The 23,912-nt window shown below is 42.6% G+C and overlaps 2 protein-coding genes across 4 annotated transcripts in view; one reads left to right on the top strand and one right to left on the bottom strand.

The window, feature by feature from the left end:
- The first annotated feature begins 100 nt into the window (after positions 1-100).
- Positions 101-11,418, top strand: GATD3 (glutamine amidotransferase class 1 domain containing 3). 3 transcript variants are annotated; one of them, XM_079974535.1, is made up of 7 exons: positions 118-309; positions 1,391-1,443; positions 1,672-1,785; positions 4,710-4,829; positions 7,008-7,100; positions 8,264-8,420; positions 9,989-11,418. In XM_079974535.1, exons 1-7 carry the CDS (start codon positions 187-189, stop codon positions 10,115-10,117), a joined length of 789 nt encoding a protein of 262 aa, XP_079830661.1. In that variant the 5' UTR covers positions 118-186; the 3' UTR covers positions 10,118-11,418. The 3 variants fall into 3 exon arrangements, with proteins under 3 accessions (XP_079830662.1, XP_079830661.1, XP_079830663.1); XM_079974537.1 differs by having other exon boundaries at positions 130-200; XM_079974536.1 differs by lacking the exons at positions 8,264-8,420; positions 9,989-11,418 and adding an exon at positions 7,778-8,249 and having other exon boundaries at positions 101-309.
- ICOSLG (inducible T cell costimulator ligand) overlaps positions 10,816-23,912 on the bottom strand; it is a 19,797-nt gene continuing 6,700 nt past the window's right edge. Inside the window, exons 5-8 of the mRNA XM_079974534.1 lie at positions 23,662-23,823; positions 19,364-20,758; positions 16,788-16,950; positions 10,816-13,074 (exon numbers count right to left, since the gene is read on the bottom strand). Coding sequence (XP_079830660.1) covers positions 20,715-20,758; positions 23,662-23,823 — 206 coding nt within the window. The 3' untranslated portion in view covers positions 10,816-13,074; positions 16,788-16,950; positions 19,364-20,714. The remainder of the gene's footprint in view (positions 13,075-16,787; positions 16,951-19,363; positions 20,759-23,661; positions 23,824-23,912) is intronic.

Here is a 23,912-nt window from a genome sequence, read left to right on the forward strand (position 1 = left end):
CCCTCTGACGTCAGCGGCACAACAGGCCTCCTTGCCGGAGGGTGGCGCTGCTGCGCTCCTCCTGGGCCCATGCCGCGCTCGCACTGACGCCGGTGCAACGGGCTAAGCGCTCCGGTGTCGCCGTGTATATAACTCCCTCCCCATTGGTTCCGCGGATCGTTCCCTTCGAAGCGAAGTGGTGCGGGGATGTTGGCCGCCAGGTTAGCGGGTTGTAGGCCGTCCCTCTCGTCGCTCCGGGTGCTGAGGGGGCTCCCGGCCGCGGGGTTTCATTGCTCGGCGCAGCGTCTCCGCGGGGCCAGAGTCGCTGTGGTGAGTCCGGCTGCCAGCCGAGCGTGAGCGGATGAGCTCCTTCTTTCCCGTTGCGCCCTAAGGGGCGGCGGCTGCTGCTTCTCCTGCTCCTGCTCCTCCACAGGCGAGAGAGCTTCGTGGAAAATTACTGCCACCTTTCCCTGCCGCCCCTCGGCGGCTGTGCGGCCCACAGGCAGAAATGCAACAGGTTGAGCGGCAGCTGCAGCCCTGGGCAAAGCTGCACGTGCTGCACTGCCTCCTCCTAACTTGCTGTTAAGGCACGGGGGCGCCGCCAAGGGAAAAGAGATGGCGGAGTGGAAAGTTGGCGTCCTTGGAAGGGAGGCAGTTGGTCGGGGTCTAGCTGCAGCTCCAAGAACTGCAGCCCTTCACCCGCACACTTCAGGAATGCTGGCATTGCCCCAAACAGATACCTCGTTTGGTTTCGCTTCCTTTCTTTGGCCCTTATCGTAATTCTGCTCAATTCCCTACACGTAAAATTATTACAGCTCATAAGCAAGTTTCGCTGTGTTCAGCAGTGTCGAGAATTGCGGCCTCAGATAAGTACAGTAATGGCTTTCTTTGTTTATAGTTATATTTTATAGCGCACGCCCCCTTCCATTCCGTGTTCATGCTGAAATATATAACAATATCCAGGCTCACTAGAGCTGCAGTGAAAAGTGGAGTGGAGAGTAACAGTTCAGACTTCTGTTATGATTTCATGTAAGGGTCGAGTGAAGCATTTGGCACATATGGGGGAATTCGGAGAACGTTGCAGACAGTTGAGCATTAACAAAACTTCTCTGCCTTAGTCAGTGACTGATTTTGAGGGGGGGGGGAGGTTTTCGGGAAGGAAATCTTAATACAATTTACTATTGTTCCCTTGGAGTTTAGATAATCTATAGAAACAAAGAGTTCTTATGTGGGACCTTCAGGAGTAACACTTCATCCATGAAAGCTTATGCTGCAGTGAGGAAAGCATATGAACAGAGTCACTCTGGAAATAATGAACCGGGTTGGACAAGAAACTACTGTTCCCTCTGTGTATGTGAACTGGGAAGAGAAATGTGATGTTGAAATCACTAGGCTGATTTTCTTTTTGCAGGTCTTATCAGGATGTGGTGTTTATGATGGTACTGAAATCCATGAAGCCTCAGCGTAAGTGTATTTGTGTAATCATTGGGTCTCCAAATGATCAACAGTTGAATCGATTGATAAACAGTCCAATTACGCAGGCAGTATTTCTTTGTTAGATAGCTTCTTGAGTATTTTGGAGAGTCATACCCTATCCCCCCCCCCATAGTTTCTACAAAGATATGAAGTAAATTTCAGTTTAATGTTTTGCTTATTTTGCTACTTCATCTCCTATATCTATGTATTTTGTAGGATATTGGTCCATTTGAGCCGTGAAGGAGCCAGTGTTCAGATGTATGCCCCAGATATTTCTCAGATGCATGTTATCGATCATAGCAAAGGACAGCCAGCTGAGGGTGAATCAAGGTAAGAACAAATTTTAAGACAAGCTACATGAATACCGTATTTTTCGCACGATAGGGCGCACCGGACCATAGGGCGCACATAGTTTGGGGAGACGGAAAACAAGAAAAAATTATTCTGAACCCCAGAAGCCAGAGCAGCAAGAGGGATCTGGCTTCCGGGATACCGTGTGGCTGTTCTGGCTTCTGGGGTAACCGCGCCAAGCCTCTTCAGGGCAGCGGGATGAAGGCTCCCCCTGCCCAAAGAGGCTGCGCAGGGCTAAAGCAGAAGCCAGGACAGACGCGTTGCTCACGGGGCGCTGCGCCTTCTCTCTCTCTCAGCGCAGCGCCCCTCCTTCACAGGAGAGGTGCTGCGCAGAGAGGGAGAAGGGGTAGCGCCCTTCAGCGAAGCTGGAGAAGGAACAGAAGGAGACCCTTCTGTTCCTCCTTGGGCTTCGCTTGATAGGCGCGTTGCTCAAGGGGCGCTGCACCTTCTCTCTCTCTCTGCGCTGCGCCTCTCCTTCACAGGAGAGGCGCTGCGCAGAGAGGTAGAAGGGGCAGCGCCCTTCAGCGAAGCTGGAGAAGGAACAGAAGGAGACCCTTCTTTTCCTCGGGCTTCGCTTGATAGCGCGTTGCTCAAGGGGCGCTGCACCTTCTCTCTCTCTGCGCTGCGCCTCTCCTTCATAGGAGAGGCGCTGTGCAGAGAGGTAGAAGGGGCAGTGCCCTTCAGCGAAGCTGGAGAAGGAACAGGAGACCCTTCTGTTCCTCCTCCGGCTTCGCTGGACAGGCGCGTTGCTCGGAAGCGGGAGGAGGAACAGGAGACCCTTCTGTTCCTCCTCCGCTTCCGGGACAGGCGCGTCCGGGCGAAGCCAAGGAGCCTGCATTCGCTCCATAGGACGCACACACATTTCCCCTTCATTTTTGGAGGGGAAAAAGTGCGTCCTATAGAGCGAAAAATACGGTATATCTACATTTATATTTATCCAGTGCACACATATACACATACATCTATTGATACTCTGTGGGAAGCTGGCTACCCTCACTATTTGAATTGGTTTCATCTAAACCTCAGTTTTCTAGATTGTCTCTCCCACCCAGTTATATGTAAATAGTGTTCGCAGTATTCGGATCACAGTTCTGTATATTGCCCTCAAACCATTTGAGTATGACTATACTTTGTTAAATATATATATATTTTTTAAATAATTTTTATTAAAGATTTTCAAATATAACAAAAAAAGAAAAACATCCAAATTTAAAACCTTATTTTCATTGGCTTCTTTCCAGGACTTCCCCTCCCCTCCCCCTCTTGTATTCCAGTTCTTTCAAATAGATTCAACAAATTCTTACCCCAAATTTTAAAATTATTATCATTGGCCCAATTTAAAAAATATTTTCCCATCCCCTAAAATCGACCTGTTCCCTTCCGCGAGTTCCCCTCTTTAATATGCAATACAAATTAAGATAAACAGAAAAATAGAAAAAAGAATAAAATGTAATTTAACACCCTTTGGATTCCAAATTTCCCTCCCCCCCCTTCCCGGTTGCGTTCCCAATGTCCGTCACTGTCTACTGTCATCCTGGAGCTCCCACATCTAAACCACAGTCCTTCACCAATCCGCTTTGCCGTCTTTTTATTAGTCTTTGCCGTCTTTTGGTCATCTTTGATTTCACATGTCCGATCTTGGAAGGAGTCTATCTTCCAACTTTATCCAGTTCTTGTTATTCTTGTTGTTCTTATTGTTCTCTCTCCTCCTCTTTTTTTTTTCCTCCCTGCTCTCCTGCAGAAATGTTCTAATTCCAAAAAGTTTCTAATTCCTCTGCAGAGGCTTTGTTATTCAGGAACAAAACATTGCGTCAAGTCCCTTCCATTCTTCAATAGATAAATCTATTGTCTCCTTTAGTGTGTAGACCTCTGTAGACAAAATAGTGTTCCATTTCTGCAGTTTCCCAGGCGATAAAAAGTCCTATTCAAATTCAATGCCAACAATACTTGTAGTGTCCCACAGCTCCTCTAGAGGGATTATAATAACTCAGTTTCCTTCCCGATCAGACCCAACAGTCAAAGTAACTTATTATTCCTTGTTTTAAACAATTTATATCCAATTTGTAACAAATGTGACCAGCAAAGTTCTCTTTTTGTTCTTCCGCTTTGACAGCTCCTTTGACAGCTGTCAAAACCTCTATTTCTCCTCTCCCGGCGCTCTTACAGATCGCTCCCGGGGTTTCTGGGGGGGGGGGTTGCATTTTAGTTCACATTCCACTTTTCTCCTCCAGCCCAGTCTTATAATTTTCCATCGCGAAGTTAATAACTTTATCAAAAAAAAAGGTTGCGCTCGATCTTAGTTGTCAAATCCTTTGTTTTAGCTCCTCTACAACAGGGGGGAGGCTGACTTCCTTTTTGCACCTCCCCCGCTCGCTCCGAATTTAAAAAGAATTTTCCCCCTTTTTTAATCCAAGTTCCAATTACTCACGGGTTATTCTTTTAAAGTCCAAATTTTCAATGGAAGAAGTCAGCGCTCTCCGTCGAATGGCATGCGGCTTCGCTCGGCAGGGGAAGCGGAGGACTCACAGCACCCCCCCCCCCGTCACCCGCTCCGCAGCCTTTAAAAAGGCTCCTTCGCGGGTCGGGGGGGCGCAAATGGTGCCCGCCGAGTCACCATGCCCATGGGTTTCAGCGCCCATGGTTTTTAAGGGTCCCCGCGTCGCCAGCGCGGTAGAACCCAGCCCCTGCCGAGCAGGCTCCCTCCGGAGCTCGGAGGGAGTCCGCCATTCAGTGATGGCGCCAACCCGGAAGTTCTATACTTTGTTAAATACTTTACCAGTAAGTTCAGTAACTTTAAATTATCAATCTCAGGCTGTTCTTTCCTGGGGTCCTTTAATAGCAGTGCTCCTTATATGTCTATGTAGTCAACTTTTGCTCTTCACTTTATACCTCTTTTCTTTAAGAAATGTCTTAGCAGAATCGGCAAGGATCGCTCGTGGTAAAATTGCAGATTTGGCTAAACTTACTGTAAAGGATCATGATGCTGTGATATTTCCTGGAGGCTTCGGCGCGGCCAAAAATCTGTGAGTTCTGAATTTATACGCTATTGCAATTGTTAAATTCCAGATAATTAGCCTCTCTTAAGAGATGCTGTAGGAAAGTTATAGTTCATTAAGAAATACCATTTTTCCAGATGTGTTCGTTCAGGCTTCTTGTTTCATAAGGACAAATATTTTCATTGTTGTGTGTTTGTTGATGCCCCAGAAAAATACACATACCATTTTTACAGCCAAATCAAGCCCCAGTCTAATGTTGAAAAACAGAATCAAAAGTTTTCTTTTTAAAAATGCCTTAAGTTTTATGCCACATTGTATGGAAAATCTTGATGCTGAAACTATTAAAGATAAAATACATTTAAAATATTATAAACTATTTTAATGTGCCAGTTTATATTTGTGAGCCACTCAGATAACTATGTTAAACATACTATGTATACAGTATGGTATAAGTACAATAATTATTAAAAAGTAATAATTATTCTTCCTGGTGGTGTTTTCTTGGCATGCTGCAATTTATGTTTAAGGGCCACTGAAATCAGTGGAACTGCATGATGGATTGCAGCTGTAGGCAGTCGTTGAAGACTGAAACAATCTGTTACTTATTTGCATGCCTGTTTTCCCTTGGGGGGAGTCAAAATATTTTAAAGAGGTCTTATAAGGCTGAGTCTGTGGATCACTAATGGAATAAGAAAATAAACAAGGAAGCTTTATTGCATTATTGCTGCTTGAGAGGAATATGTTTTCAAGCTGGCTTGGCAGCATCAGTGCTAGAATAGTTCTCATGTATTACAGAAACAGCACTGATGCCTTGTATAACTTTTGCCTTGGGAATTTTTTTTAGTGCTTCATCTTTGCATTTGTTTTGCATTTAAGCGATCCAACTCTCCCCCCCCACGTATTTAAACTCACCCACTGAGTTTAAACTTGACTTTCTTTACTAGCAGTCAATAGACTATTAAAATAGTTTATAACAATTGAAAATTACACTTGATAAAATTAATAAAAATACATGTTGATACAGATGAAAAATGCAGACTTAAAATACTAAACTATCAGGCAGTCTTAAAGAGGTCTAATAAGGATAGCTGTATTCAAAAACTTTGCCACTTGCTCTGTGACTAATTGATTGGAACCTTGAAGCAAAATGATCATAAAAGACTCAGAGGAGCAACCAGGGAGGGACTGTGTAATGGGGAAATTTCAGACAATGATCAATAGGTTCTATATGTAGCATTTCTGGAAAATGCTTGCCAACTACTTAAAGTCTGAAGGAAGGAGTGCTTCCTTCCCTTGGCTGTTATCCAGCTGTACATCTGCCAAAGAAATTGAGCAGCACAAATATGAGAACCAAATTTCAAACTGCTCTGTGGTGGGCCATTATGTACACTCATAGAAAGAAGTTTGTGTTTACTTAATTGCCCAGTCAGCTCTGTGAATCACTGCACACAAATGGATCGGCAGGACAGGTGATTTAAACAACCTTCATATGATGGCTGTACATGTATACCAATGTGGCAAACCTTTGTCGTCGTCATCGCCGTCTCCCCCCCCCCCCCCCGGAATATTGTTGGACTACAGCTCCCATCATACCTCACTATTGACCATGCTGGCTGGGGCTGATAGGAGCTGGAGTTGAATAGCATTCCAGGGGCCATAGGTTAGCCACCTCTGGTTTACACCAACACTAAATCAGATACCAAAAATATAGCTTGTATTTAGTGTTCCTGAGGAGGGAGTGGCCATATTTATTGCCCTCTTTCCTCAGTACTAAAGCAGAGGAGTGTCTTGGCTTCTGTATGGCAATAAGGCAGAGGATATAAATTGCTTTTATGAATAAATAATTCCTACCTCACAGCCCTATTTTTTCAGTGGGGTTGAAGGGAGGAATCTTGGAGGCTGCCTTATATTGAGTCAGAGCATTGTCCACACTGACTCTTAGCAGACCTCCAGAATTTAAGAATGGAGAGGTTCCTATCCTTATCTAGAGATGCTGGGGATTGCACCTGCGGCTTTCTGCATGTGAATATGATGTTCTACCAGTGAGCTAGGGCAGAAGTTGAAAGGAAATGGGGATTGCTCTCTTTCTTTGAGTAGTTTAAATTGCATTTCAAGAGACAGGGAAGGGCCTTTACTTGTTTTAGGTGTGGTGTACCTCTGGGAATGTAAAATTACAATTTATGGGTCTTTCATTCTTGTGTTAAGGTCTACGTTTGCAGTGGATGGAAAAGACTGTAAAGTGAATGGAGAAGTTGAACGTGTGCTAAAGGATTTCAACAAAGCTGGGAAACCCATTGGGTGTGTAAGTTATAAGATGGGAGTATTTGTTCATATTGTATGGAACACTACCGACCTGCCTTCAGCCCACCAGCCACAAATGTTTTGGCTGGCTGACTGCCTGGCACGACAAGGTTGTCAAGTATTGGCAGACCACACAGTAGGTGATGGTTAGCTGCTTTCGGCCTAATGGATCACAAGTTGGGCAGGGCCTATTCAGCTGATCAGCCGAAAGAGGAGCCCTGATGGGCCAGGCATCCCATTTCCCACAGTGGCAGCTTTTGGAAATCCCACATGCAGGACACGGCTGAAAAGGTGTGCTAGTTTCTGTACCTGTACAGCACACCAGTGCTCCCCAGTCCAGTGTCTCTCTACCTCTTCTTTCCTTCAGACATTGTGGCAACACACTTTTGTTTGAGGTCCCTGTTCTCACCTCCTTCCTGCCTCCCTGTCCTCCTTCCTTCTGCCTCCAGGCCTTCTTCAAACTCGAGTTTCTTATCTTTCACGCTCCTTGTCACTTCTGCTTCTGTTTTTCTGTCCTGCTAACAGCCTACAACTTTTCCAGTTTAAGGCCCTATGAGCTCTCCCAGCAACCAGATTTTATCTTCCACCTCTCTTACAGAACAGGAACAGCCAGCATAGAATTTCTAATGATTTCTCTCTCTGTGTTTTTTCCCTTTCCTTTTCTTATGGAGAAGCATTCTGGGCAGCTGCCACAAGGAACAGAAAAGAGGCATGGGATGGAACTGCCTGACACTTTCTCCTCTGGGTGTTTTTCCACTCAAGAGTGTCCTCCCCCTGTTCTCAGCTGTGTGTGAGGAAACAGCTGGAGAAGGCATAATTTTGAGAGGTGAAAAGGTTCAGCAATCCTGTCCCTGGACTATTTTGCCTCTCCCAAGAGCTGTTACCTTTTTTTTAAGCTGCGTTTTAGAAGTCTAAAGTTACCTTATTCCTTTTAGGATTTTGTTGACATTATTTTCCACCCTTGCCTTCTTTTCCTGGTTCTGTTGGACTGAAATTACCATTGCTGTGTAATGATTAATAAGGATTTTACTCAGTTTAGTTATCTTTTTTATTTTTGAGGGTGTGCCAAATATTTATAAGCAAAGGAACAGGGAGGTGTAAATACAATAAATCCTCAATGGAGGAACCTAAGTGAAGGTTTTCTGTCCACCTTTTTTCAGTCTGTGCTGCATTTCACCCGTTTTGGCTGCAAAGGTTCTTCCTGGTACTGAAGTCACTGTGGGACATGAAGAAGAACAAGGCGGTAAGTGGCCTTACGCTGGAACTGCTGCAGCCATTAAAGCACTGGGTGGAAAACACCATATTAAAGAAGTAACAATATCCTTTTTTGCTGGATGAAGGCTGAATTTAAGTGTCTTTTCCTCTCCCCTCCCCACACCCCCTGCTAGTCCCAAAGAGCCACATGTTTGGAAGCAAGTTGCACTGAAATCAATAACAGGGTTTTCTTTCTCCTTAAGTGTATATGGGTTTAGGAGGTTAAGTGTGATAAGACATCAGAGATGTACATTTTTGTACAGAATTGAAGAGCTTTCGGGAAAGCATTCTGTGATATATTTGGATTAGCTGATAAACTGCATGACCATCTTCCTTGGGTTTCTAAAACCCTGATAATTAGTTATGATATAGCACAATACTAACCATGTCTGCTCAGAAGTAAGCCTTAATGAATTTAGTGGGTCTTAATCCCAGGAAAGTAGGGTTAGGATTTCAGCCTTAGTATGTTCAATTTGGAAGTAGGATAACATTTGCTTTAGGAAAACCATTAAACTTTTTATCTAAATTCTAACATAAGAGACTGTTTTTAAATGTGAATACCAGATGTCCTGGTCTACACTTCCCACCATCCCAGACTACTGGCTGTGCCAGCTGGTGCTGTTTGGAGTCCCAACAGTATCTTGAGATCCACAAGTTGCCCACCACTGTTCTATACAGTTCCTGAACAAATGTTTGATCACATTCTCAGTGTTAGCCTTTTGATTTTTTATTTTTTTTTAATTCCTGAAACAAATTTGTAAACCCAGGAAGCTTTCTAGCAATGTAACTGGCCTCATTCCAATGCAATACTAAATTATGGTTTAATGTTAAATAAGTGAGCCTCAGGCTCACACACTGTTCCCTGGCACAGCTACAAGGAACATTTTGGAAGCTCTCGGGGTTCTAAATAACTATGCTATCCATGCATGGAGCAGGCATCCCACTTGGAAAGTTATGACCTAATGTGAAGGAGGCAGGAAGAGCCATGTGACTTTAGGGACTGGGTTAGTTAATATTAACACTAGTCAGACATAATGTGATTAGCAGTTTCTGATCTCCTTGTGACTGTACTACATGGCTCACCCAGGTTTGTTCATGTAATACCTGAATGAAGCCACCAAGTTTACAGTAAAGTTTCCCCCCTTGCTGTCCCTTTAATCATTCTGTCATTCATCCTAAAGTTATGCAATACTATCGAAGTAAATATGAATTTTAACTATGATAAATGCAACATTATTTTTCAGTCATCACATTTTGCATGGCTGCATCTATGTTTTTCAAGACATGAATAACAAAATGAGTAGTCACATAAAAGTGTTAAGAAAGTGCCACTTTGTAGTTGAATTTCATGCAGAAATTGATCATAAGCTCAGGGATTCCCAAATGGCATGCAGGACTCCCATCTTAGCTGCCAGGTTATTAAGTGGGATCAGAGTGACACACAAGGTTGAGAGATTGCTTCCTTGACTTTAGGTGTTTGCTAACAGTGTAGTTAGTTTCTTGACAGGCACCTAACATTTAGGTGGCTCTCATTACGTATAATTATATAAAGGTTTGTGAGGCAGAAAGGCATATTCCTGTTTATTCTGTCACTTGGCTTAGTCCCTGTGTTTTCCTTAACTGTCTTCTACGAGGCCCATGTGGACGCAAACCACAAGGTTGTAACTACCCCAGCCTTTATGTGTGAAACAGAATTGCATCACATTTATGATGGCATTGGAGCCATGGTAAAAAGTGTGTTGAAGCTTACAGGCAAATGAAGTGGATACCCATAATAGCATTGACAATAACTTTAGGAAGTATGGTCCTTATAACGCCGACCTAGCACAGGAGTTGCCTCTAAGAATGCTTACGATTGTATTGGAATGGCGTGTGTAATTTTCAGCACTGAAGAAGCTCAGGCCGGTTGAATCATGAATCCCCTCCGTATTTCAGCAGCAGTCTTCACATTGTCCTACAGTATATTTGACAACTTACTCTGGAGATGGTCACTGCTTAACAAATCTGAATTGATAATGGAATAATAAAAACAATTACATCATAATCTCTCCAAATCTTTCCAATCGCTTATCAAGCCTTTTCAGAGACTATTCTAATTGCATAAAATATGTTTCCAAATAAATTCCTACCTTCTGAAAATGTATACCTGAACATTGAGTTCTGAAACTGGGGGAGAAACTACTAAAGAAACCACAAAATAAAAAGGATTTGTTTAAGTTATATAATATAAAATAAATAAATAAATAAAGGAAATGTCCTCACAGTTTTGTTGGAATGAATCCATGGTTTATTTTATCACAGCTAGATGAAGTTAACAAGTATGTTACCTGTAAATTATAATGTGACAGCCAAATATCTTGTCTAATGATTAATTGGACTGATTATTGTGGAAACAGAAGATGTCTCCTATTGTACATTTTGTTTTTACCCTGCCATAACCAACATCTCGTTCAATCGAATCTGGTGTGGTACTACTGCCTTAATTTTTTTTTTCCTCCTTGAAGGAAACATTTTTTTCCAGCTGATTTCAGTCACATCATGGTTTTAAATTTCTCTGATTTGTTTAGCTTTCTTGTATTTCCACTCACAAGTTCAGCAACCACTGGGAGCCATCAGTTTGCTGATCATAAAGTTCCATTAACAATTAATATTCCCATTCCAAACATGATGCCCTGATCACAATTAAATAAGCATTCCACCGTTGTTTTCTGTGGCAGGTCATTATCCTTACTCATGAGTAAGTTAAGTCCCAGCCTCCTATTTGGGAGAGGTTCCAGCTATCATTTCAAGATAGCAGCAGCTCTGCTGGGAAAGGACTCCCAAGTTTTATGTGTTTTCAACAAATTGGCATCTTTCCTCTACAGAAGAAGTAAGCGACATTTGTTGCTGTGTGTTAACTAGGTAATAGTTAAACATGTCACAGGAAATAGTGAGCTCACTTTCCTTTGTTAATATCCAGTTCAAGCACTTGTCAAAGCAGTTCCACACATTGTTGCATAAATGTGCTCTAAGTTTGTATACTGTATTACCCCACTCCTGTATTAAACGTATGTGTGGGCAACATCTCCGTTTCTTCATGTATCTAGGGAGCGTTGCCCACTCAGGTTGTGTGTCTTGTGCATATGGTAGACATGAACAAGTCCACACTTGACAGGTTTGTTGTGGATAACACTGGTATGCAAACAGTTTTGCATAAAATGCGAAGTTGCCCTCAATAATTATATCCACAAGATGGTCAAATGGCTCCATTCTAAGAAAATGATACTTACTAGACTAGGGATGGATTTCTAGAGTCCCACTGTGGCATAGAGGAATTTACTGCACTGAGGCACCTGATCCTATACTTCTGAAATATCCACAATCAAGTGAAAGCACTCAAGACACAGCAATTTATTGGTTTTATGTGGATAAACTCTTCACTAGTTCAGCTGCTTATGCCACAACTTGGCACTGTTCCCATATAGGATATTATAATTTGTCTGGAAAGGAATTTTTTACAGAATGGGACTTGCCCATGTGTATTGCATGGAGGAACTTTTGGCAAACTGGCTTAAGGGAATTTTCTGGGGATTTCCAAGCTTTAAAGTCAGATACTGGCTGGCGAACAGGTAGACCTTGCACATTTTGCCACTGTATATACACATGGACAGAGTCCAAATCAGGGAGACCAGTATCTCCAAAGTAGAATATCATGTTTAAACTCCTTTTACATACACGTATGTGATGCACCTTAGAAAATAGTTGGTGGCTGCAGCAGCTACATCATGACCTAGTTAGAACGGGCTTTTCAGTTACCATTACATACATGTACACCATTACATACATGCTACTTAGGCAGAAAAGTTCCACCCATGGCATCTCCACTTAAAAGGCTCAGGTAGCAGGTGGTGGGGAAAACCTGAGACCCTAGAGCAACTGTTGCCAGTCGGAACAGGCAATACTGGGCTAGATGGATAAACAGCTTCCTTTTGTTCTATGAATCTTAAGAACATGAATGCAATCAGCTCTGGTTATATATGATTCTCACTGATGCTGAGCAGCTTACACAGCTTTTTTAAAAAAACATAACTTGCTGGGGTCAATTTCTCTTTCCTCAAACCAGTTACAGTGGAACCTCAGCAACCAAACGCCTTGGGAGCTGAATGCTCTGGCTCCCAGACGAACAAAAACCAGAAGCAGTTGTTCCGGTTTTTTAATGTTCTTTGGAAGCCGAACGCCTGGCACTGCTTCCATGGCTTCTGGTTGCCTGCAGGAAGCTGCTGCAGCCAATCAGAAGCCATGCCTTGGTTCCCGAACTGTTTCAGGAATCGAACAGACTCTCGGAATGGATTAAGTTTGGGAACCAAGGTTCCACTGTATAACTCTTGAGAAATCAGATATAGGCATGGTCTCATTCAGTGTAACATAACATGATTGGGTGTGCGGTAAGTGCCCTGAAATTATTAAAGTTTGGTATTGGGAAAGTACCTGGAGAGTCTGAAGGCTAAAGGCTGTGTGCAGACCAGTGATTGAACCTCTCATGAACCAAACCATCCGCAGCAAAATGTACTCAGAATTCTTCTGCAATCACCACTGCCCCAAACTCACAGTATCTTTAGCTACAAAGTCAAAACCAAAGGTTGGTGCTTACTTACTCAGAAATTGGGTTACTCTGCCCTGTTGGGATGCACTGTCAAGTAGCCTCTCTCCGAAGATGTTGTTTAAGGGTCTTGACAACCTGTCACCACAAGTAAGTAGTCAAATGTATCTTATTCCATATTATCTGGACATAGTCAAGTAAGTAATGTCACTGAGGTTCTACATGGTGGTGGTGGGTGAAGCCAAAGCCATTTTCTTACTGTAATTCATTTTCAACAACAATTGCTTCATTTTTGATAGCACATACTGATTAGCTCAAACCACACGACAATAGAGTCTACTCCTACTTAATAACATTATAGATTAGAATTGGCAAAAAGCCAAAAATACTATAGAGCTTACGAATCAAGAGTTTTATGTTGTTATTGTTATTAGCCTTTGTTGGCAAAAGCTTAAACAAAATCAAAGAAAGTCATCCAAATACATTAATAATCCATACACATACAATACATAAAAGACTAGCTAGTCACCATTGAATAAATTGGGCAACTTTAGATCTAACTTTAAAGATCTTTGCTAAATATGTAACCCTGTTACCGCAGGGTTGGCTGAGTCAAGACCTTCCAGATGAAGTTGGACTCCCATCATTGGGGATGGGGCTGATGGGAGTCTAACAATATCTGAAAGACAGTAGGTTCTCCCCATCCTTGTATTGTGGTAATAATTGTGTACTCCTCTGCATGCTTATTTGGAAATTAGTCCCACTATGTTCAGTCTGTTATGTTTTTTCTCAGGTTAAGTGCACAGAACACTACACTACTAAACACAAATATCTCCCCATAACAGCTAAAATATTGTAAAGTCAGTGCATGGGAGCATAGCTGTAAGGGCACGTTGTACTGTTAAATACTAATACTAAAGATGTTTCCTCATTAGGACCTGTGGGAAAGTTATGGCGCCCAAGAAATATGACAGGTAAAATGATGCCCACTAGTACCTGCAAATAACTGAAGCTGCACGCTTGATTGTACACTTTACAACCCATCAACCATTTAGGGTCTGTGCAAAAAAGATGGTGAGGGGGCTGTAAAATGTCTTTATATTGAAAACGCTTCTGGTACTCTAAACTATGAAGGATATCATCTGGTGCGCCACCAGAACTCCCCAAGTTGCAACTTGCAAGTGGAATTTTCAGAACATTTTTGTTAAACGTATGTGCTAATAATAGGTTACTCCTGGTATCTCATGACCTAATTTTTTAAACACAGATTTCCTCTCTGCTGAGGAATATGATAGTTCCCTTTTACAAAGGGAAATCAAATTCTGTTTCCTTAATGTCATTTACACTGGTGGGAGTAAAACCAGTTCCTCTCTTGGCACCCCACTCCAAATTCCCTTTGCTTCCCCCTCGGAGTTTCCTTCTCACTATTGCAAAGATTCCCCTTTTGCATAAAAATAAGACCATCTACCTCAAATGGTATGGTATCTTTCTTTAAAAGAACAGGGAAGAAATGTCTCATTGATTTATTAACTTTAGCATTTAAGAAATTTGATAGCAAATTATTCTGCAGAAGACAGAATTTAATTTAACCTTTTTTTGTGTACAGTGGTACCTCGGGTTAAGAACTTAATTGATTCTGGAGGTCTGTTCTTAAACTGATACTGTTCTTAACCTGAAGCACCACTTTAGCTAATGGGGCCTCCTGCCACCGCCGCACGATTTCTGTTCTCATCCTGAAGCAAAGTTCTTAACCCGAGGTACTATTTCTGGGTTAGTGGAGTCTGTAACCTGAAGCGTCTGTAACCTGAGGTACCACTGTATTTGATTAGGTTTCACATGAAAGGTTGGGCCACAGTAGATTTGTTAGTCTTTAAGGTGCCAAGAGACTCTGTTGCTTTCAGTATAACAAACTAACATGGCTAACGCTCCAGAAACCAAAGTTTGCAACTGCTTCAAATTTTCTCAACATACTGTCAGTTTTAAAACAGAGGATCAGTCATAGCACAATATAGTTTCATATCTTCTTAGACCAGGGCCAAAAGAGTGGGAGTAGGGAAACATGGTGGGACTTTCCTAGGAGGGTAAATGGAAACTTGATTAACATCTTTCAGTACTGCACTCCATGTGATAATTTTTTAGCTCTTAAGTATGAACCTTTGTTTCACACAGTTTCCAGATTGAGGCAAACCATCTCCTCTTAGACTGCTATCTGAAGAAATTATGAACTCACATGCAGTGCAAGCCAAGCAAGGCCAAACTATGAGTGCCTGTCTCACACCGCAACACATTGTAAGAGTTTGCCAATTTTCAGCAGGCCCCTCTAACCTCTGTCTTATCTGGACTGAGTCAGGTTGATTCATCCTCATCCAGTGGTTACAGGCATGTATTCAAGAACACACTACCTTTAAAAATATATTATGAAAATGAGAACTAGGACTAGTGGAACAGAGCTATGTGATCCCTGCCTCTTGTACATAGGTGCAATCCTGATCGGTTTTTAAAAGAGAGGGGGTAGAACATTAACAGCCTGTCCTTCATTAACAGCAAGCTTACCTATGCCCCTTATCCACTGCATGAGGACAGGCAATTGCACTGCCAGTGCAAAATCCACCTAGTACTTCTAGCATTCATTCCTCACTATAGCTTCTCTTCTCTAAACATTTCCAAAGTGAAGCATAATATGCAAGGTCACACTGGCTAAGGCTTCATGAAGTATCAAGAAAGAAAAATGGGAGGCAACTATTCACAAAACATTCCAAGGGTGTTTATCAAAGACTACAGTGACTCTCATAATTGCACTCTGTTATAATCAACATCCACATTGCTCATGTTATTGATGTGTACTTTAGATTCAAGAATCTGCTGCGTGTACTAGATTGAGTTTCAGGCAAGTGATAGCCTGAATCAATGGGCAAACCTGATAAGCAATGGACCAACAGTTTGGCATTTGTGTGTGAAACCATCATGTAATGTACTTATTTTGCTTGTGTCAGCATGTTACCTACAAAAGAAGAAGTGGGCTTGGACATGAGTGAAACAAATGTGCAATAATGAGAGCAGACCCATTAGCACATGATGAAAGAATTGACATTTAGAAAACCTCAAGTGTGGCAACTTCAGTGGATTGCGTGAACTTGCCTTCAAATTTAGTTGAATTCAACATTAAACTTTACATGAACTATGAAGAAAACAGGACAAGTGGTGATTGTAAAAGAGACTAGTGTTTGAAAATAAAACCAGCCCCTTTCTGATCTGCCTAAAAAGTTTTAAGTACAATTTTTCAGCCCAGTCAACAGCATATGCAAATGTACCATATATGTGTTAAGGAAATATGGACAGAGCCTCCTCTTTCTTAATATTGCTTTGTTCCCCAATGTTTATAAACCTAATGGCTTGGTACCAGGTTTAGCATTCATCAGACACCTAAGAGTAATGGAGCTGAAATGTGTTTAAAGCGTTTGAGATACAGAATATTAAAATAAACACTTTTGAGAAACCTTTCCTTTCCTTAACTGTACTGGTAAGATCACAACATCAGGCCCAAGGTTCATTCTGTTCCCAAAGGGGACATCCAAATGTCTATGGGAAGCCCATAAACCTAGAATTTGAGGGGATGTTGGGGGTGAGGGAGGATATTCTGAGATCATTGACTTAAAGATCCAAAATGTGAATAGTTCTTTGTCATTTAACTAGGAAATAAACTGAGCAAGTGGCTATAAAATCTCCTCCTAAACCTGAAGTCCAGTGAATCTCTGACCACCGAGGGTGGAACACAGTAAAAGAAGTGGTTGACTGAATTAGAATATAAAATCAAGGGAATACAGATGATCGTTGGTTAAAATGCAACTTACCATGGTATGCAAGTAACTCAGGAATATCAAACTTTCTGTCCGTGAACCCTCTAGTCCTCTCTGACAAGCTCTGGGGACTCTCTTCCATGGCCACAACCTCTATCTGGCTTGCTCATGCTCTCTTGGAATGTGTCTTTGAACTGTGGTCAGGCCCCTTCATTTGCTGAATGAAAAAATATGGAGAGAGTCAGGGTATATGTGTGTAGAAACCTCCTGCCTGCTGGCTGTATGGAGCAATAAGACACACCCATTTGCTCCATCTACTCCGGCCTCTAGCACAGCCCTCAGGCGGAAAATAATTCCCCACTCCTGATATAGCCACTTGGTTTGCCTGGGGGGCAAAAGGAGGACTTCTATAGTTTGACATTTTATAGTTATTGTTTTTTAGGACCCACCCTATTTCTGCAATTTTAAGTTGTTCTAAACTGCTTTTTAAAGATTGTGTTTTCACTGTTGTAACCCATGGCACAGGCTGCAACTGGATGGAGGTGGTTGCCAGGTGTAATTCATTTAAACATTTGATGGGTTTTTAATGAACTGGGGGTAGGGGCATTGAATACAGAGGAACTGCAAATCCAAAACCCTGTATAACTTGTGCTAGTTGTGATTGTAGTGTTTTGTCTGCTTTTAATGCTGCATTTTATATTGCTATACAGTGGTACCTTGGGTTACATACGCTTCAGGTTACAGACTCCGCTAACCCAGAAATAGTACCTCGGGTTAAGAACTTTGCTTCAGGATGAGAACAGAAATCGTGCTCTGGCAGCGCAGCAGCAGGAGGAGGCCCCATTAGCTAAAGTGGTGCTTTAGGTTAAGAACAGTTTCATGTTAAGAACGGACCTCCGGAACGAATTTAAGTACTTAACCCGAGGTACCACTGTATAATGTTGCAATCCACCCTGAGACCATCTGTAGGAGGATGGATAATAAAATTTAATCATCATCTAGGAACTGGCTCTTTGTTCAAAGGAAAACTGAGCTTACATTGGTTTAAAAACATTTTCAAAAAATATGTATTCATTTATTTAATAAAATTTACACACCACGATTGTAAAAAGCCTCAAAGCAGCTTGCAAAAAGATAAAGCAATTAAGTTCAAGAAAAATTCACAGCCATACTTCAAAACATACAAAAGTTTAAATACTAAAACAGATTAAAGTTACCTCAACTTTCTAAGGAACTGAGTAGGGTTGTCTAAACAAGAATGTTTTTAGTAGGCGCCAAAAAGAGTACATTGAAGGTGCATGCTTGATCTCCAAGCAGTGTACAACAGTAAAAAACATACAAACACTGAAACAATGTGATAAAACAATTAAAATGCCATGCAAAAATACTGTGTACAAGGTCCAATCATATACATCAGGTAGATCCTGCACTAAAAGATCAGTCTTCAGTAAACTTCTAAAGAAATGAAAGATAATGCTTCATGCAGGGCACAAGTGTTTATAACTAGAAAATTCCAATTTGTTTTTCCTTTACTGGTAGCAGTGGAAGTATCTGACTTTTGTCAGTGAGGGAATAGGAGGTGAAGAGTGGGATGAGAGAAAAATGAGTTATCTGCATTGAGATAAGTAAAACTTGGTTTCCACCAATGTGTTGAACAGTGTGAAAACCCATTTTATCACAGTGCACTAGAGCAAAACAACCAGGACATGATTTGTTTGGGAAGAAACAGACCAAAGTTTCACATTCACATTGCAGAATTTATAAACAAAGAAATAAAAATATATATTTTTGTAAAGTCAAATAGATGATATCCCTGTGAGATTAACTAAGTGAAGTATTAGCTTCATAAGAATTTTCAGCTCATCTATTGTACAATGGAACGCAGGTGGCGCTGTGGGTTAAAGCCTCAGCGCCTAGGACTTGCCGATCGAAAGGTCGGCGGTTCGAATCCCTGCGGCGGGGTGCGCTCCCGCTGCTCGGTCCCAGCGCCTGCCAACCTAGCAGTTCGAAAGCACCTCCGGGTGCAAGTAGATAAATAGGGACCGCTTACCAGCGGGAAGGTAAACGGCGTTTCCGTGTGCGGCTCTGGCTCGCCAGAGCAGCGATGTCACGCTGGCCACGTGACCCGGAAGTGTCTCCGGACAGCGCTGGCCCCTGGCCTCTTAAGTGAGATGGGCGCACAACCCCAGAGTCTGTCAAGACTGGCCCGTACGGGCAGGGGTACCTTTACCTTTACCTTTATTGTACAATATTTGCAGAGTAAAAATGCAGAATGGTGCTTTTAAGGCAGGTTTTTCAACAATGCTTACTTAGGAAATAATTGAATACTTTCCCAAGTATTTAGGACTGAGTTGTAACAAGACCATCAAAAGAATTCCACTGGCTCTCTAATAAACAATTCAAGTCTTCTGGTTTGATCAAGGCTGTAATTTACATTGCTTTTCTGGTGTCTATGATGATTGAATTGTTAAAGTATGTTGTTTAAAGTATGTGCCCCAAGATTTGTCTACTTTATCATGCCAATCAACACAGATGTCACGGAACTAAACAGATTTTGATTTAGCACGCCAAAACCCCATATTAATGCATGTATCACCATTCGCTGTGTGCTGCTATCTCCACATGCCTACCTTGCCATCATATCTTCCAGTTCGGACTTAGCACACTGGCAACATGAAGCCAACAACTCAGTAAATCATACGAACACTTGCACAAATCCAGAGCCCTGCATTCCTTCTGCTGCATACACTGTTCACGAGGAAGCATGAACAGAGCAGAGCTGTCTGTACTCCTTCAATGTTCAACCTGTAAATGCACATGACACTTCCCCTGCAGATGCATAGAATACTTTGGATGAAATATTACAACTAGGATTTACAAGTTCCTGTCTTTGCAATCTTGCATGTCTTCGGTTTGTTTAGATTTTGCAGCTGTACTGAAATGAGATGTCTGTCCACTAAAGCTGCTCTTGAAGCAGCTCTGGCAAATGGTAATACATTCACATGCCAGCATTTGAAACATTCCATTTGCTATTGTTACACAACTGGGCTGACTGTTAACTGGCTGAAGTATCTAATAGGGAAAAGCAATCATAATTAGCCCAAGGCCTTTTCATTTTTTGCCCAAGATTGCTTCGCCTTCAACAGTGGCAGAGCTTGCAATTAATATGGTTCCCACGTACGTAAGACATATATGTTCAGATTGTGATGAAGCCATTAAACTGAGATAAGAACTCTGGCCTAACTTGGTCCCAAAGTGATGTCTGGTGTAGAGGATCATATTCCCAACAGATTTAACAGACCTGCCCACCTACCTGGAGGTGGTGTCCATGGCATATACCCCCCCCCAAAAAAAAGACAGCTGTCCTCATGTGTCTGTCCTATACAACCAGACCTCTGGGTCTAATGTTGGGGGACTGATTCTATGTCAATCTTCCGTTCTACACCACCACTGGAAGACTGGGCTCAGAAGTGCCGCCACACTTCAGAAGATGACCACCTTTGCTGGATCAGGTCCATCTAGTCCGGCAGTCTACTTCCAAAAGAGGCCAATCATTGGCTTTGAGGAGGCCGAAAAACAAGGCATGAAAGTACTAGTCAGTGGCATATGTTGCTGTAGAACAAAGATGCTCCATTAAGCCATTGACAAAATGCTCCTCCGTGAATTTCTTCAGTACCAAAATGTCATTAACATGTGAAGCAGTCCTTTGAAAGCTCAAAGGTGTATGTTGACTCCCCCCACAGAATCAGTTCTGAGCTGTGCCCAAGAAGTGTGCCCCTTCTGGGTTTCATTTGGTGGACTAACTTTATAGCATAGCCTTTATCTATCAGATGTGGGCCAGGTAGCATTCTGCCTTTCACCAGTAGAAGGGTAAACACGGCAAGCTGCTGGCAGTACATAAGTGTTCTGCTCCAGTCCATGCTCTGCTGCAGACAGATAACTCACAACCATCAGTCTCTGTGGGAATATTTCCAGGCAACATTATTCTGGTAGTCCAAAATTTCTGTTTCCTATTTCAGCAGGAGCTTTAAAAAAACACACACAACAGAATATACAAATGTTATATGAGTCAGATTACAGAAATGTTATGTAGTAGGACAGGATTAAAACATCAAACCCTGGTGCTGCCAGAGAATTTCCATTTCCGCCCCCCCCCCCAAGGCCTCTTGTCTTGCCCATCTACAGCTGTCACAGCAACAAGGGCTAACAAATCAAGGTAATGGTGTCTGGTTTGTTAGGACCAGTGCTATTTTATTTTTTAAAAGAAAAGAAGGTGCTGGAACGCACCATGAACACCCTTGTTCTCTTATAATGGCAAGGGCGTCCACCTGAGAGGTGCCGGAACTGAGTTCTGGCTGAAAATAGCCCTGGTTAGGACCCACCCTAAATTTCTTTCCTTTGGGACATGACAGCATCCAAGCACTCTGAATGTTCAGCGCAATGGCGCTCCCAAAATGTGGGAAGCCAAGGGACCACAATATCCTTATAAGAGGAATCATTAGCTACATACAGCCCAGTGACAGCACTGACCAACATTTATTTGCAAGAGAAATAAATGAGCAAACCCAGAAAAGTATGCAAGTTGTTATGTCAAAAATATTGTAAAGGGAGCTACAAGATGCTCAGAGCTCTGCATCAAGCTAAAATGTATGTTCTTATCAGTACAAAATTTCAGTTTAGGGGTCTGAAATATGTATGCATTTTTCAGGAAAACACTACTGGGCCAAGTGAACCATTTTCTACTGACTACTGTGTTATTTGATTCTTCATTTTTATGAACACCAATTGATAGGAAAAAAGGATTTGTAGAACTTTTGGACTGAGGTGTATTAAACGTGGTTGTGTATTCTAAATAGAATGAGGACCACTGAAACTGCTTTCAAGATGGCACACAAAGACTCAAGACATCACAAAGGGAAGGAAGTTCAATGGCATATTTTAAATAGGAATTACAGAGAGACAGTTAGTCTAATCTGAGTTGACACCAAGAGAAGGAACTGTCTGTTGAGCCAGGATTACATGAAAGTGCACAAGACGAAAAACCCGAACATGATGAATAGAAGGTTTACTGTCTACAAACACTGAGTGTCTCATTACCCTTGCCAACATTTGTTGGCAGGCAAGCTTAGGAATTTACGGATGGATATGACCTGGAAGGCATCTATGATTAATCAGATGCTCTGCAGATGTGGGACTGATTCTATGCTTCGCTTATTTTGTGGTTTTCTTATTTGAGTAAGTTGCTGTGGCCAATGTTGTTCTGATTGCTTTGATATGACAACATTGTTTTAAGTAACAATTAGCATATGGTAGACCCAGATGATGTTTTGGAGGCAGAAGCCATTCTTCCAGTGAAACAAATAAATACAGCTGAGCCATAAACATCAATAAGAATGGCATGGGAGCCAAGAATACTTGGCCATGGTGACATTATTGGCTGTTTATTGACATTATTAGTTCTCTTTAGTAGAAGTGTGGCTAGAGTCTTTTTAGGAGGGGAGAATATTGTCTTTGACCCAATGGGAACCCTGAATTATACATTAGTAGAATCCTGAGTTAGAAGCAGAGTGACTACACCAGGGATGAGGGCCATGAGCCCCCCAGTGGTTGTTGGACTACAACATCCTTAACCACTGGTCACGTTGGCTCGAGCTGATGGGAGTCCATCACCATCTGGAAGACATTAGTTTCCCCAACCTCTGCTCTACACCAGCAACAAAGTTTACAGAAGGAAGCCTAAAGGCATTTCTAGCCAGTAGCTTTTCATGATAAGTGCATATTACACAACTGGCCCTCTTCTTGGGAGATTTGCCATACGTTGTCCACAGGTTGTCCAAAGTTAGAACTTTGTTCTTCAGCTCCTACTGTAGCAAGGGCTATTTGTAAAAAGGAAACCTACATGTTCTAGCAACCAGAGGAAGCCAGGATGAACCGAGACAATAAATAAGATGTTGAAGGCTTCCTTTGAGAAGGCCGCTCTGAAGTAACCCCATATTTTGAGAATGGACTACAATAAGTGCAGCACAACATGTCTTTCTTTTAATCTCTCCAGTTTCCCCTTCCACATGCCTGTTTTCCTAAGTTTGTGGCTGTAGGATGGGCCACTACAGCAATTCAGTTTTCACAAGCAGGCATGCAAATGGAGAGTAGGTGGGAGTGAAAGTGGAAAGTGGTTTGAGGCCTAGGGTGCCTGCTAACAGACCTTAAAATAGATCCTGCTTCATTAGAAAGTCTAACACCATCAACTAGCGGTCTTCCTCCACTCAAGGAGATAATGCTACATACCCTTCCAGTGATCTCAACTCAGCCTTGCTAAACCTGGTGTGTGCTTGAAATGTGGACTGTGGCAAACCTTACTGGTAATCATGGGAAGAGATTCCCCAGGCAGCACCCTTGGGTGAAGATGTATACTCTACATGACAACCTACTCTGGTTGTCTACACAAAGTATCAACTGTATTGCTGCCTCAGAAATGCTCGTTTAACCATTCTAGAAGTCTTGGGGCGGGGGGATGAACCACTGCTTCTCTACTCCTACTCCTTAAAGGTAAAGGTAAAGGTACCCCTGCCCGTACGGGCCAGTCTTGACAGACTCTGGGGTTGTGCGCCCATCTCACTTAAGGGGCCAGCGCTGTCCGGAGACACTTCCGGGTCACGTGGCCAGCGTGACATCGCTGCTCTGGCGAGCCAGAGCCGCACACGGAAACGCCGTTTACCTTCCCGCTGGTAAGCGGTCCCTATTTATCTACTTGCACCCGGAGGTGCTTTCGAACTGCTAGGTTGGCAGGCGCTGGGACCGAGCAGCGGGAGCGCACCCCGCCGCAGGGATTCGAACCGCCGACCTTTCGATCGGCAAGTCCTAGGCGCTGAGGCTTTAACCCACAGCGCCACCTGCGTCCCTTGTTAAACTGGGTGTACTGTTCACTTACCAGTGTAAGTCATTAGAACAGAAGTCCTCCTTTTCTTCCACCCGATGTACAAAATAAGTAGAATGACTATTGAGACAGCTGCAACAGAAGCCAGAACCACACCTTTTGTCTTACTTGGGCTGTTATCAACCGAGGGGCTATTTTCAGGACTGCTCGTGTCAACTAAATAGAAACAACACCAAGGGGAGAAGGAGAGGTTTTTTAAAAAGGCTCAGACAGAACAGGTCTGCAAACAACATAAACTGCACATC

The sequence above is a fragment of the Podarcis cretensis genome, assembly GCF_951804945.1.
Source record: "Podarcis cretensis genome assembly, chromosome: 4".
Classification (NCBI taxonomy): domain Eukaryota; kingdom Metazoa; phylum Chordata; class Lepidosauria; order Squamata; family Lacertidae; genus Podarcis; species Podarcis cretensis.